The following is a 15,362-nucleotide window of genomic DNA, read 5'->3' as shown; positions in this document are numbered from 1 at the left end:
AGTGTTTAGAATATAAATGTGAAGAAGTAAAGTGGACGAAAAGATAACTTGCCGCCGGCAGGGACCGAACCTGCGACCTTCGAATAACGCGTCCGATGCTCTACCACTGAGCTACGGCGGCGGTCATCCTCCCGTCCACTTTATGGGGTATATATGTGCATTTAAACCTCGGAGTGTTAGTCAGCGCCATTCGCAGCCATGGCGGCGAGTGTGGAACACTCCTTTCTCTGCCTTTCTGGGCGTCACGTAGCACGTGATCTTTTTACGAGCTGGCAGCTGACCAATAATCCCTCGCATACTACCTGAAGGCATCAAGTCTGCCAGAACGAGACCCCGCTATGAATGAAGGAAAGATGATGACTCTTAAAGGGCTCGTTTTCTTTGTTAGACACAATATTAATGAGAACTAACAGACAATAACGCCAAGGAAAGTATAGAGGGTGTTATCTGTAGTGTTTAGAATATAAATGTGAAGAAAGTAAAGTGGACGAAAGATAACTTGCCGCCGGCAGGGACCGAACCTGCGACCTTCGAATAACGCGTTCCGATGCTCTACCACTGAGCTACGGCGGCGGTCATCCTCCCGTCCACTTTATGGGGTATATATGTGCATTTAAACCTCGGAGTGTTAGTCAGCGCCATTCGCAGCCATGGCGGCGAGTGTGGAACACTCTTTCTCTGCCTTTCTGGCGTCACGTAGCACGTGATCTTTTACGAGCTGGCAGCTGACCAATAATCCCTCGCATACTACCTGAAGGCATCAAGTCTGCCAGAACGAGACCCTCGCTATGAATGAAGGAAAGATGATGACTCTTAAGGGCTCGTTTTCTTTGTTAGACACAATATTAATGAGAACTAACAGACAATACGCCAAGGAAAGTATAGAGGGTGTTATCTGTAGTGTTTAGAATATAAATGTGAGAAAGTAAAGTGGACGAAAAGATAACTTGCCGCCGGCAGGGACCGAACCTGCGACCTTCGAATAACGCGTCCGATGCTCTACCACTGAGCTACGGCGGCGGTCATCCTCCCGTCCACTTTATGGGGTATATATGTGCATTTAAACCTCGGAGTGTTAGTCAGCGCCATTCGCAGCCATGGCGGCGAGTGTGGAACACTCTTTCTCTGCCTTTCTGGCGTCACGTAGCACGTGATCTTTTTACGAGCTGGCAGCTGACCAATAATCCCTCGCATACTACCTGAAGGCATCAAGTCTGCCAGAACGAGACCCTCGCTATGAATGAAGGAAAGATGATGACTCTTAAGGGCTCGTTTTCTTTGTTAGACACAATATTAATGAGAACTAACAGACAATAACGCCAAGGAAAGTATAGAGGGTGTTATCTGTAGTGTTTAGAATATAAATGTGAAGAAAGTAAAGTGGACGAAAAGATAACTTGCCGCCGGCAGGGACCGAACCTGCGACCTTCGAATAACGCGTCCGATGCTCTACCACTGAGCTACGGCGGCGGTCATCCTCCCGTCCACTTTATGGGGTATATATGTGCATTTAAACCTCGGAGTGTTAGTCAGCGCCATTCGCAGCCATGGCGGCGAGTGTGGAACACTCTTTCTCTGCCTTTCTGGCGTCACGTAGCACGTGATCTTTTTACGAGCTGGCAGCTGACCAATAATCCCTCGCATACTACCTGAAGGCATCAAGTCTGCCAGAACGAGACCCTCGCTATGAATGAAGGAAAGATGATGAGTCTTAAGGGCTCGTTTTCTTTGTTAGACACAATATTAATGAGAACTAACAGACAATAACGCCAAGGAAAGTATAGAGGGTGTTATCTGTAGTGTTTAGAATATAAATGTGAAGAAAGTAAAGTGGACGAAAAGATAACTTGCCGCCGGCAGGGACCGAACCTGCGACCTTCGAATAACGCGTCCGATGCTCTACCACTGAGCTACGGCGGCGGTCATCCTCCCGTCCACTTTATGGAGTATATATGTGCATTTAAACCTCGGAGTGTTAGTCAGCGCCATTCGCAGCCATGGCGGCGAGTGTGGAACACTCTTTCTCTGCCTTTCTGGCGTCACGTAGCACGTGATCTTTTTACGAGCTGGCAGCTGACCAATAATCCCTCGCATACTACCTGAAGGCATCAAGTCTGCCAGAACGAGACCCTCGCTATGAATGAAGGAAGATGATGATGACTCTTAAGGGCTCGTTTTCTTTGTTAGACACAATATTAATGAGAACTAACAGACAATAACGCCAAGGAAAGTATAGAGGGTGTTATCTGTAGTGTTTAGAATATAAATGTGAAGAAAGTAAAGTGGACGAAAAGATAACTTGCCGCCGGCAGGGACCGAACCTGCGACCTTCGAATAACGCGTCCGATGCTCTACCACTGAGCTACGGCGGCGGTCATCCTCCCGTCCACTTTATGGGGTATATATGTGCATTTAAACCTCGGAGTGTTAGTCAGCGCCATTCGCAGCCATGGCGGCGAGTGTGGAACACTCTTTTCTCTGCCTTTCTGGCGTCACGTAGCACGTGATCTTTTTACGAGCTGGCAGCTGACCAATAATCCCTCGCATACTACCTGAAGGCATCAAGTCTGCCAGAACGAGACCCTCGCTATGAATGAAGGAAAGATGATGACTCTTAAGGGCTCGTTTTCTTTGTTAGACACAATATTAATGAGAACTAACAGACAATAACGCCAAGGAAAGTATAGAGGGTGTTATCTGTAGTGTTTAGAATATAAATGTGAAGAAAGTAAAGTGGACGAAAAGATAACTTGCCGCCGGCAGGGACCGAACCTGCGACCTTCGAATAACGCGTCCGATGCTCTACCACTGAGCTACGGCGGCGGTCATCCTCCCGTCCACTTTATGGGGTATATATGTGCATTTAAACCTCGGAGTGTTAGTCAGCGCCATTCGCAGCCATGGCGGCGAGTGTGGAACACTCTTTCTCTGCCTTTCTGGCGTCACGTAGCACGTGATCTTTTTACGAGCTGGCAGCTGACCAATAATCCCTCGCATACTACCTGAAGGCATCAAGTCTGCCAGAACGAGACCCTCGCTATGAATGAAGGAAAGATGATGACTCTTAAGGGCTCGTTTTCTTTGTTAGACACAATATTAATGAGAACTAACAGACAATAACGCCAAGGAAAGTATAGAGGGTGTTATCTGTAGTGTTTAGAATATAAATGTGAAGAAAGTAAAGTGGACGAAAAGATAACTTGCCGCCGGCAGGGACCGAACCTGCGACCTTCGAATAACGCGTCCGATGCTCTACCACTGAGCTACGGCGGCGGTCATCCTCCCGTCCACTTTATGGGGTATATATGTGCATTTAAACCTCGGAGTGTTAGTCAGCGCCATTCGCAGCCATGGCGGCGAGTGTGGAACACTCTTTCTCTGCCTTTCTGGCGTCACGTAGCACGTGATCTTTTTACGAGCTGGCAGCTGACCAATAATCCCTCGCATACTACCTGAAGGCATCAAGTCTGCCAGAACGAGACCCTCGCTATGAATGAAGGAAAGATGATGACTCTTAAGGGCTCGTTTTCTTTGTTAGACACAATATTAATGAGAACTAACAGACAATAACGCCAAGGAAAGTATAGAGGGTGTTATCTGTAGTGTTTAGAATATAAATGTGAAGAAAGTAAAGTGGACGAAAAGATAACTTGCCGCCGGCAGGGACCGAACCTGCGACCTTCGAATAACGCGTCCGATGCTCTACCACTGAGCTACGGCGGCGGTCATCCTCCCGTCCACTTTATGGGGTATATATGTGCATTTAAACCTCGGAGTGTTAGTCAGCGCCATTCGCAGCCATGGCGGCGAGTGTGGAACACTCTTTCTCTGCCTTTCTGGCGTCACGTAGCACGTGATCTTTTTACGAGCTGGCAGCTGACCAATAATCCCTCGCATACTACCTGAAGGCATCAAGTCTGCCAGAACGAGACCCTCGCTATGAATGAAGGAAAGATGATGACTCTTAAGGGCTCGTTTTCTTTGTTAGACACAATATTAATGAGAACTAACAGACAATAACGCCAAGGAAAGTATAGAGGGTGTTATCTGTAGTGTTTAGAATATAAATGTGAAGAAAGTAAAGTGGACGAAAAGATAACTTGCCGCCGGCAGGGACCGAACCTGCGACCTTCGAATAACGCGTCCGATGCTCTACCACTGAGCTACGGCGGCGGTCATCCTCCCGTCCACTTTATGGGGTATATATGTGCATTTAAACCTCGGAGTGTTAGTCAGCGCCATTCGCAGCCATGGCGGCGAGTGTGGAACACTCTTTCTCTGCCTTTCTGGCGTCACGTAGCACGTGATCTTTTTACGAGCTGGCAGCTGACCAATAATCCCTCGCATACTACCTGAAGGCATCAAGTCTGCCAGAACGAGACCCTCGCTATGAATGAAGGAAAGATGATGACTCTTAAGGGCTCGTTTTCTTTGTTAGACACAATATTAATGAGAACTAACAGACAATAACGCCAAGGAAAGTATAGAGGGTGTTATCTGTAGTGTTTAGAATATAAATGTGAAGAAAGTAAAGTGGACGAAAAGATAACTTGCCGCCGGCAGGGACCGAACCTGCGACCTTCGAATAACGCGTCCGATGCTCTACCACTGAGCTACGGCGGCGGTCATCCTCCCGTCCACTTTATGGGGTATATATGTGCATTTAAACCTCGGAGTGTTAGTCAGCGCCATTCGCAGCCATGGCGGCGAGTGTGGAACACTCTTTTCTCTGCCTTTCTGGCGTCACGTAGCACGTGATCTTTTTACGAGCTGGCAGCTGACCAATAATCCCTCGCATACTACCTGAAGGCATCAAGTCTGCCAGAACGAGACCCTCGCTATGAATGAAGGAAAGATGATGACTCTTAAGGGCTCGTTTTCTTTGTTAGACACAATATTAATGAGAACTAACAGACAATAACGCCAAGGAAAGTATAGAGGGTGTTATCTGTAGTGTTTAGAATATAAATGTGAAGAAAGTAAAGTGGACGAAAAGATAACTTGCCGCCGGCAGGGACCGAACCTGCGACCTTCGAATAACGCGTCCGATGCTCTACCACTGAGCTACGGCGGCGGTCATCCTCCCGTCCACTTTATGGGGTATATATGTGCATTTAAACCTCGGAGTGTTAGTCAGCGCCATTCGCAGCCATGGCGGCGAGTGTGGAACACTCTTTCTCTGCCTTTCTGGCGTCACGTAGCACGTGATCTTTTACGAGCTGGCAGCTGACCAATAATCCCTCGCATACTACCTGAAGGCATCAAGTCTGCCAGAACGAGACCCTCGCTATGAATGAAGGAAAGATGATGACTCTTAAGGGCTCGTTTTCTTTGTTAGACACAATATTAATGAGAACTAACAGACAATAACGCCAAGGAAAGTATAGAGGGTGTTATCTGTAGTGTTTAGAATATAAATGTGAATTCTTCACATTTAGATTCTAAACACTACAGATAACACCCTCTATACTTTCCTTGGCGTTATTGTCTGTTATTCTCATTAATAGTGTGTCTAACAAAGAAAACGAGCCCTTAGAGTCATCATCTTTCCTTCATTTCATAGCGAGGGTCTCGTTCTGGCAGACTTGATGCCTTCAGTTAGTATGCGAGGGATTATTGGTCACTGCCAGCTCGTAAAAAGATCACGTGCTACGTGACGCCAGAAGGCAGAGAAAAGAGTGTTCCACACTCGCCGCCATGGCTTGCGAATGGCGCTGACTAACACTCCGAGGTTTAAATGCACATATATACCCCATAAAGTGGACGGGAGGATGACCGCCGCCGTAGCTCAGTGGTAGAGCATCGGACGCGTTATTCGAAGGTCGCAGGTTCGGTCCCTGCCGGCGGCAAGTTATCTTTCGTCCACTTACTTTCTTCACATTTATATTCTAAACACTACAGATAACACCCTCTATACTTTCCTTGGCGTATTGTCTGTTAGTTCTCATTAATATTGTGTCTAACAAAGAAAACGAGCCCTTAAGAGTCATCATCTTTCCTTCATTCATAGCGAGGGTCTCGTTCTGGCAGACTTGATGCCTTCAGGTAGTATGCGAGGGATTATTGGTCAGCTGCCAGCTCGTAAAAAGATCACGTGCTACGTGACGCCAGAAAGGCAGAGAAAGAGTGTTCCACACTCGCCGCCATGGCTGCGAATGGCGCTGACTAACACTCCGAGGTTTAAATGCACATATATACCCCATAAAGTGGACGGGAGGATGACCGCCGCCGTAGCTCAGTGGTAGAGCATCGGACGCGTTATTCGAAGGTCGCAGGTTCGGTCCCTGCCGGCGGCAAGTTATCTTTTCGTCCACTTTACTTTCTTCACATTTATATTCTAAACACTACAGATAACACCCTCTATACTTTCCTTGGCGTTATTGTCTGTTAGTTCTCATTAATATTGTGTCTAACAAAGAAAACGAGCCCTTAAGAGTCATCATCTTTCCTTCATTCATAGCGAGGGTCTCGTTCTGGCAGACTTGATGCCTTCAGGTAGTATGCGAGGGATTATTGGTCAGCTGCCAGCTCGTAAAAGATCACGTGCTACGTGACGCCAGAAAGGCAGAGAAAGAGTGTTCCACACTCGCCGCCATGGCTGCGAATGGCGCTGACTAACACTCCGAGGTTTAAATGCACATATATACCCCATAAAGTGGACGGGAGGATGACCGCCGCCGTAGCTCAGTGGTAGAGCATCGGACGGCGTTATTTCGAAGGTCGCAGGTTCGGTCCCTGCCGGCGGCAAGTTATCTTTTCGTCCACTTTACTTTTCTTCACATTATATTCTAAACACTACAGATAACACCCTCTATACTTTCCTTGGCGTTATTGTCTGTTAGTTCTCATTAATATTGTGTCTAACAAAGGAAAACGAGCCCTTAAGAGTCATCATCTTTCCTTCATTCATAGCGAAGGGTCTCGTTCTGGCAGACTTGATGCCTTCAGGTAGTATGCGAGGGATTATTGGTCAGCTGCCAGCTCGTAAAAAGATCACGTGCTACGTGACGCCAGAAGGCAGAGAAAGAGTGTCCACACTCGCCGCCATGGCTGCGAATGGCGCTGACTAACACTCCGAGGTTTAATGCACATATATACCCCATAAAGTGGACGGGAGGATGACCGCCGCCGTAGCTCGTGGTAGAGCATCGGACGCGTTATTCGAAGGTCGCAGGTTCGGTCCCTGCCGGCGGCAAGTTATCTTTTCGTCCACTTTACTTTCTTCACATTTATATTCTAAACACTACAGATAACACCTCCTATACTTTCCTTGGCGTTATTGTCTGTTAGTTCTCATTAAATTGTGTCTAACAAAGAAAACGAGCCCTTAAGAGTCATCATCTTTCCTTCATTCATAGCGAGGGTCTCGTTCTGGCAGACTTGATGCCTTTCAGGTAGTATGCGAGGGATTATTGGTCAGCTGCCAGCTCGTAAAAAGATCACGTGCTACGTGACGCCAGAAAGGCAGAGAAAAGAGTGTTTCCACACTCGCCGCCATGGCTGCGACTGGCGCTGACTAACACTCCGAGGTTTAAATGCACATATATACCCCATAAAGTGGACGGGAGGATGACCGCCGCCGTAGCTCAGTGGTAGAGCATCGGACGCGTTATTCGAAGGTCGCAGGTTCGGTTCCCTGCCGGCGGCAAGTTATCTTTTCGTCCACTTTACTTTCTTCACATTATATTCTAAACACTACAGATAACACCCTCTATACTTTCCTTGGCGTTATTGTCTGTTAGTCTCATTTAATATTGTGTCTAACAAAGAAAACGAGCCCTTAAGAGTCATCATCTTTCCTTCATTCATAGCGAGGGTCTCGTTCTGGCAGATTGATGCCTTCAGGTAGATGCGAGGGATTATTGGTCAGCTGCCAGCTCGTAAAAAGATCACGTGCTACGTGACGCCAGAAAGGCAGAAAAAGAGTGTTCCACACTCGCCGCCATGGCTGCAACTGGCGCTGACTAACACTCCAAGGTTTAAATGCACATATATACCCCATAAAGTGGACGGGAGGATGACCGCCGCCGTAGCTCAGTGGTAGAGCATCGGACGCGTTATTCGAAGGTCGCAGGTTCGGTCCCTGCCGGCGGCAGGTTATCTTTTCGTCCACTTTACTTTCTTCACATTTATATTCTAAATACTACAGATAACACCTCCTATACTTTCCTTGGCGTTATTGTCTGTTAGTCCTCATTAATATTAACTTTTCGGGTGACACTAAAATGATTGCACACCCTCACAGTGACCGCCAGTTTCCAATGTTGGCCGTTCTACACACAAACACCCCCCGAAAAAAATTCCTGGGTACGGCCCTGCCAGGATCCCCTTGTCCCCGGACATGGCAAAGCCACGCACGGCGAGGCATGGGAGGGGTTGAAACCCCCCCGTTAGCTCGGGTCCATGGTGTCGCTAAACACGAAATGCCTGCTTGCGCAGACGCCCCTGCGGGGAGCCCAGCTAAGGAGAAAGGTTCGTTGTACGCCTCGTATTTTGTACATTTGCGCTATAATTTCTGTTTTTTCTATTCTTGTCGTGTAGCATTGGAAAGCCTCAGAATAGTTAACGTCTTGAAATGGGCTGGTTGGTACATACTGCTCATTGAACGAAGAAACAGCTCTAGAACTAGAACTGTTTGTCTCCTCTCGTCTTCGTTCTTGTTCTAGCACTGTTTCTCCGTTCAATGCTCAGAATAGTGCGACGAGCTGGACACTTGTTCGAATGTGTGCTTAGGAAGTTCACTTGGTCTTCAAAGCTGTCGCCTTGTATGTTTACTAGAGGCAGTGAAGTACGCTTGTCGGCCGGCTACCCTACTAAGCATGTTCGAGACTTTACTCTCATGTGTATATGAATTGATGCCTGATAAAAATTTCTGCCAACTCTCCCTTCTAGCCTGTTGGCGCGTTCACCTGCCTTGGGGCTTTACGTTCTTAAAATTTGTAAGGTTTTCTGCTGTTGGAGAGTCCCGAAGCAACCTCCATGCTTTGTTTTGTTTGTTGCGTGCATTTCGACACTCATTGTTCTACCATGGAACACGCCATTTGCCAGACAGTCCAGTTGTTTGTGGGACACACTTGATTGCAGCATCAATCAAAAAAGCTTGTAAAGTAGCCTACAGCTTCATCTATGCTTAAAGCGCAATGTCAGTCCAACTTTAAGAGAGCACTTTACGAAACTGTTGCCAATTGGCTTTGTCAATGTGCCATTTGGGATCCCTGTGGAGGACATTCATTCGATATTGGTGCACTCAGAACTGTTGGAAAATGGTCACTTCTGTAAGGATATTAATGACTTTCAATTTAAGTAAGGGTAGAAGCGATAGAGATGTAATGCTAATATCTATGGACGAATAGGTATAGTTAGCAAGGCTATAACATGTTGGCTCTTTCCTGATTCAATCAGACAAGTGCCGGATGAGAAAAGGGCCTGTTCAATTAGACTACCTCGTGCATCGCACGAGAGTCACCCTACAGACTGCTATGTGCATTAAAGTCCCCAAGGACCAGATAAGGTTCTGGAAATTCATCTATTAAGGACTGGAATTCATGTTTTTGCAGGCGGTAGTGTGTAGGTATGTAGAGAGAGGCAAATGGTGATGAGTTATTTAAAAGAACGCTCAAACAGCCACTGCCTAAAGGGAACGTTGGAGTGGTACAATTGTACATGCTATTCCTTGACTAACTGCAAGAGCTGCACCACCGCATGACACCATGGCATCATCCCGGTCTTTCGGACGATAATGTAACTGCGTAGAAGTTGGTGTGTTTAGACTTGTAAGCGTGTTTCTTGTACACACAGCACTTTTGGTGAATATATGTCTAAAAGTTCTTGGACATCGTCGAGGTTTCTAAGGAGTCCTACGACATTCCATTTTATAATTGTTGTGCTTCTATATTGGAAGTAAAGTAGCACTATGTGTATGAAAAGGAATTTCTTTGGCTGCTGGCAGTTCCCTCACGAAGTACAAAAAGAAAGTAGCTATGGTTTAAAAACGGAACGTTGGGAACTTAACAGGGTTGTCGTCGGGACCCCGTTATCAGCGTTTAGTGTTTCTTAGCGTGCTCCAAGGTGCTACGCAGCTCTTTCGGCACCAGGGGTACCAGAGTTGTGTCCATTGCCTTGTGTAAGGCACTGGACGCCTGCGTACACAATCTGCTGGTTCGTGTTTCCGACCTCACCTGGCGAGGCGTGGTCATGAGACCCAATGACCCTGGAGTCGCCGGGACCTGTGGCTTGGTAGGTGGAGTAGACTTAACTGCTTGCTACCACTGGGGCAGCGCCATGGTCGATGGCTCACTTTGCGTGAGCTGGGTCAGTGGCGGTGGCCGACGCAACGCTGCCCCCTGACACGCCGTATCAGCATAGGTTGGGCCGTGAAAGGCCAAACACCTTCTACGCACTTCTCTAGATGATATGTTTTCTCGGACCTTCAGTGTGATAATTTCTTTTTCCTTTTTCCAGTTCAGACAAGAGTGTGAATAAGCAGCATGGTCACCATCGCAGTTTGCACAATGTGGCATTACATTACAGGAGTCTGAGGCATAGCCTTCGACACCACATTTCGTACAGGTAGGTCGACCACGACAGCTCAGAGAGCCATGGCCAAATCTGACACTGGAAACATCGGCGGGGGTTAGGGATATATGGTCTGACAGGTGTCTTAGTGTCTATACTACTGAAATGGTGCCACCAGGGAGACGAATGCACACGAAAAAGAGGACACGAAACACAACCGCTTAGTGTAGACAGTTTGTATGCTTCGTGGTAGTTTGCTAGTGGCAAACATCAGTATCAAATGTTTAGTGGGCGTCTTCTGGTTGCTCCTTCCGATGACAATTTGCTTAACATTTCTCAATTTCTGATCTTTCCAGCCTTCGAGAAGTTCAGTTTCAGATACGTCAAGAAGATCTGTGTCTGATACAACTCCACGTGTGGAGTTCATGAATCTATGGACCCTGTGAATCTATGAATCTACGGGTGTTACACCCATGAATCTATGGGTGTTACAGTGATGGGGATGCCACCGAAAGTTACGAGGTTCTTTAGTTTGTCAAACTGTATGTTGTCACAGAGTTCGAGAAGGAGGTCTCCACTAGCCATTTTATTAACCGTATAGCCAGCACCTAAGGTGTTGGTCAATGATCTGGATATTATGAAAGGGGACACTGTTCTAGCTGATTTGTCAGAATTCTCACTGTGCACTACATGAGAGTAGGGGAATATTTCATTTGGTCGGCTCAAAAAGGTCAAATCTTTGGTACGTACACGCTTTGAAGCAGCACGGTCATTAAGCAGCAGAAATGCTCTATGCATGATGTATAGAGCATTTCAAGGGGGGGCCTTAAAGGTCCAATCACCCAGAGTCGGCTCAACCCCCAGGATCCTTTTTTCCCCGGACATGGCAAAGCCACACATGTCAGGGCATGGAGGGGTCGAAACCCCCTGTTAGCTCGGGTCCGTGGTGTCGTTACACACCAAACGTGTGCTTGTGCAGATGCCCTGCAGGACAGTCCTGTCAGTGTTTGATCCAGAGAATCGAACGGTAGTTTTGGCAAATGTCTCATCGTTTGGGTTGGGTGCAGTTGTGCGAAGCAAGCAGATGATGGGGTCTGCAAACCTGTAGCACGTTCCTCCCATAGTCTGCCAGAAACAGGAAGGAGGTACACACAAATTGAGAAAGAAGGCCTTGCATGTGAGCAGAAGACCTGAGCATGTGAGAAGTTTCAGCAGTATGTCACAGGCTTACAGTTTACCACTGAAGCTGACCACAAGCCATTAGTTCCGATTTTCATGTAGAAAAATTTGTAGGACATCACGGCCAGGCTACAAAGGCTACCAATGACATAAGTGTCAGGCAAAGAACTTGTCACTGCTGATACTTTGTATCGACAGCTGCTACCTCACCGAGATAGCACAGAGCTCGAAAAAGAAGTTGCATGCTACAATGGAAGCGTAATTGCCAATGTTCCATCTATTGACAAGAGACTTGTGGAAATTCAACAAAAGCACGCGAAAGATCCAATTTGCACTAAGCCAAGCAACCACTGCAATGATGGATGGCCAAACCATAAGAGCTTCCGTTCAAATGTAGAGGCTATTGGCAGCGCAGGTCAGACATTGCTGTTGAAAAATGGCCTTCTGATGAAAGGGTAAAGAAAAGCAATTCCTGGGTACACACACAACGAAATACTCGCGAAGATACACCAGCGACATCAAGCGACATCAAGGTGTCGAGCATGAGCTACGAAGTCAGTATGGTGGCCGGGTGTATCAACGGAAATTGAAGAGATCGTTCGGTGATATACACAGTGTGCTCAAGGTAACAGATATGAGCCGCTGATGCCATCTGATTTTCCTGACAGGCCATGGCAGAAAGTAGCCATGGATCTGTTGCACCATGAAGGATGGAACTAGTACCTGCATGTGACCGATTATTAATGCGACAGCGTCAAAGAGCTTGTTTCTCAGGAATTCTAGCGTAGGCAGCAGCTTCGGTGGTTGTGAACGAAAAATCGGTGTTGCGCTTGAGCGAAAATTCGATAGGTGCAAATAAATAATAATAAAAATTTTTCAGTCTGAATGAGAATAAACCCAGAACTTCTGCATGGCAAGCAGGTGTCCTACCAAAGAGTCATACCAGTGCTTGAAACAGCTTCGCAAAAAAAAACGCTATAAGAATGTCATGTAGTGGGAGGAGTCTCCTAAATGCACGTCATATTGCGTGGCAGAATCGTAGAATCGCAGCAGGTGTAAGAACATGTGATTGCGCAACGAGTGGGTGGTTTAAGGCTGTCCACCCATTACAAAGTGCGCAGCTGTGCAGGATGCATAGAGCGTACTTTGCCAGTTTGCAAAAAGAAGAATTACTGTGCAGTGGGCACTTCACAAATGCACTTGCAGTAGGCATTCTAGGACAGTTTGGAACGGCCATTCCTTTCCTTGCAGCAAGGTTAAAGGCGATGTGCATGGGGCCTGATTACGCTATTGCCTTCTACTCTTGAAGGCGAAGCTCAAACGTCCTCCAAGTTTTTCAACGTACCTTGAGATCATCCTGCTTAATAGTATGATGACGCAAGAAATCGTCAAGCACGTAAAGTCTGTTTTCTGCAAAGCTACAATTTCGTAAAGAAGAGCGTACAGAAAACGGGTGTCAGTTACACTGCTCTTCAAGTGTACAGAGCCACGCCGCTTGCAAATGGGTTTAATCCTGTTGCATAAAAGTGCAGAAAGGAGCAACCTGGAGTGTGCCAGACTCTACCGATGAAGAGGAAACCGAGGCGGCATCGAGGGCGTGTGCACGTGGCCGGTGCAGCAGTTCGCTTTTAGCATTGCCATTAAACGGACGTCTCTTTTTCACGTCTGGGGAACCAGTCATTTCGTGACATTTGGTGCCGAAACCCGGACTGCCCCTCGAGAGACGCCTTCACGTCACAGCCATGGTGAACTCGGACCAGCTGCGCAAGAAGCGTGGTGCGCTCAGGACTGGTGTCACGCGGGCCCTAACACAGTTACCGGACCTGCTACAGCAAACGGATCTCGACCTCTCGGAAGTTAGCGTGCAACTCGACTACCTCAAGGACAGGGAATCAGCATTACCAAGACTGGCCGATGCATTGCTTGCAGTAACAGATGAAGACAATCTTGACAGCAAAGTCGAAACGGCACAGGTTTATCGCGACAAGATCAGCTACGCCTTAGCGTGCGCCAAGTACTGGCTGCAAGAACGTCATCAGGCTACCAGAACGCATGCTCAAGCTTCTGGATCCGGATCGAGCAACTTAGAGCTTCTGAATTCCGTCGATGCTCTGGACCAGGTGAGAGAGCAGCGTCAGCGATCAGTTATACTACCTAGACTACAGATACCTACATTCGACGGCAACCTTGGTGAATGGCAGGCCTTTTGGGACCATTACGACGCCACGATCCACCAGAATAACGAATTGCCTCGCATAGAAAAGTTCAAGTATTTGCTCACGTACTTGACCGGCAGCGCGAAGTGGTCCATTGAAGGCATCTGGTTAGCCGAGCAGAATTACGAGCTCGCAATCAAGACGCTTACGGGTCGCTTCGGAGGGCGAGATCTTCTCATTAATGAGTACGTGGACCAACTCTTGGCGTTGATTCTCGTGAAGAGCTCGTCAGACGTTGCCAAGCTTCGTACACTCCACGACAATGTGCAGTCCCGAGTGAGCGCATTGGAAGGCCTCGGAGTATCACCGGATCAGTACATCGTGGTGGTGAATCGTGTTATGATGCGCTGCTTGCCAGACGATCTGGCTATCATGTATCGGCAGAAGATAAAGGAAGATGACGGTGCAACTAGTGGGACTGAGACTCCCGAAGATAGAATGCGTCGAGCGAGGGACCTTTTAACCTTTCTTCGCATCCAAGTGGAAGTGATGGAGGAAGGTCGCCTACAGCTTTGTCGCCGTCCATATGAAAGCGAAAATATGAGCATGGCGACAGAGAGCACCGGCGGCGCGGAACACATTCCATCGGCTGCAGCTCTAACAAGTTCAACCGTGTCGGTCAACCAAGTGCGCACACTTTGCAAGAGCAGCGGGCATACCATAATTTCCGGCAATGCCATTCTGTCAGCGGACGACAAGCGAGTGAGGCTGCGGAATAATAACTGCTGTTTCCGCTGCGGTACGCGCAACCACATCGCAAGGCTCAGAAAAAGTCCTACAGTCTTACCTGTGGTACCTGCCGCCGCCACCTGACTATTCTGTGCGAGCTGTCGAGATCAGTCGAGGCCTACCGCCTACTGCTGATTCCGTTGCGTTGGGAAGACCCTCTTCGCCAAGTCTTCGAACCGTGACAACTGCCCAAAGCAGTGACATCGAATCCAACGCTGTATTGTTGCAGACAGGCCTCATATAGGTAGAGTGCGGTAACCGACGACCTCACGTTCGAGTGCTTTTAGACAGCCATAGCCAGCGTAGTTACATTCGCGCAAACGCAGCCAGAAACTTCAGTGTTCCGTCGTTGGAAGGGAAGAGCTTTCCCTCATCACCTTTGGAAGCTCCAAATCTCAGAGGCGACTATGCGGCGAGCGTGTATCCATGCGACTGCAGAGCCAATTTGACGATGCTGCAGTGGAATTGGAAGCATTAACGATTCCAGAGATATGCTCCGTAACGAGTCCAACCGCTGGAGAACAATATCTTGCAGGCACTCATCGCCAAGGAATATAAGTGGCTGACGCATGTCAAGCGGATACGTGAAAGAGGTGGCATAAACCGTTTCTCATAGGATCTGACTGCCTTGGAGAGTGACAACCCGAAAAATTATCGCATCAACGGAGGCTAACAGCGCTCGACACTACCTTTGGATGGATGGTGCAAGGCCCTATTAGTCTG

General features: G+C 47.8%; 1 protein-coding gene and 1 non-coding gene across 2 annotated transcripts; both read left to right on the top strand.

Annotated features, from left to right (window-relative positions):
* The first annotated feature begins 6,673 nt into the window (after positions 1-6,673).
* Trnar-gcg (transfer RNA arginine (anticodon GCG)) lies at positions 6,674-6,747 on the top strand. The gene has a single exon. It is a non-coding gene; the product is annotated as a tRNA-Arg (tRNA).
* Positions 6,748-13,436: 6,689 nt separating this feature from the next.
* On the top strand, positions 13,437-14,612 carry LOC119378052 (uncharacterized; the record flags this gene model as incomplete). Its single annotated transcript, XM_037647299.1, has 1 exon — positions 13,437-14,612. A coding segment is annotated over exon 1 (1,176 nt), but the record flags the coding sequence as incomplete, so codon positions are not given.
* Positions 14,613-15,362: the final 750 nt, after the last annotated feature.

This window comes from Rhipicephalus sanguineus, unplaced genomic scaffold, assembly GCF_013339695.2.
Source record: "Rhipicephalus sanguineus isolate Rsan-2018 unplaced genomic scaffold, BIME_Rsan_1.4 Seq6646, whole genome shotgun sequence".
Classification (NCBI taxonomy): domain Eukaryota; kingdom Metazoa; phylum Arthropoda; class Arachnida; order Ixodida; family Ixodidae; genus Rhipicephalus; species Rhipicephalus sanguineus.
This window is presented reverse-complemented; position numbering and strand designations above follow the sequence as displayed.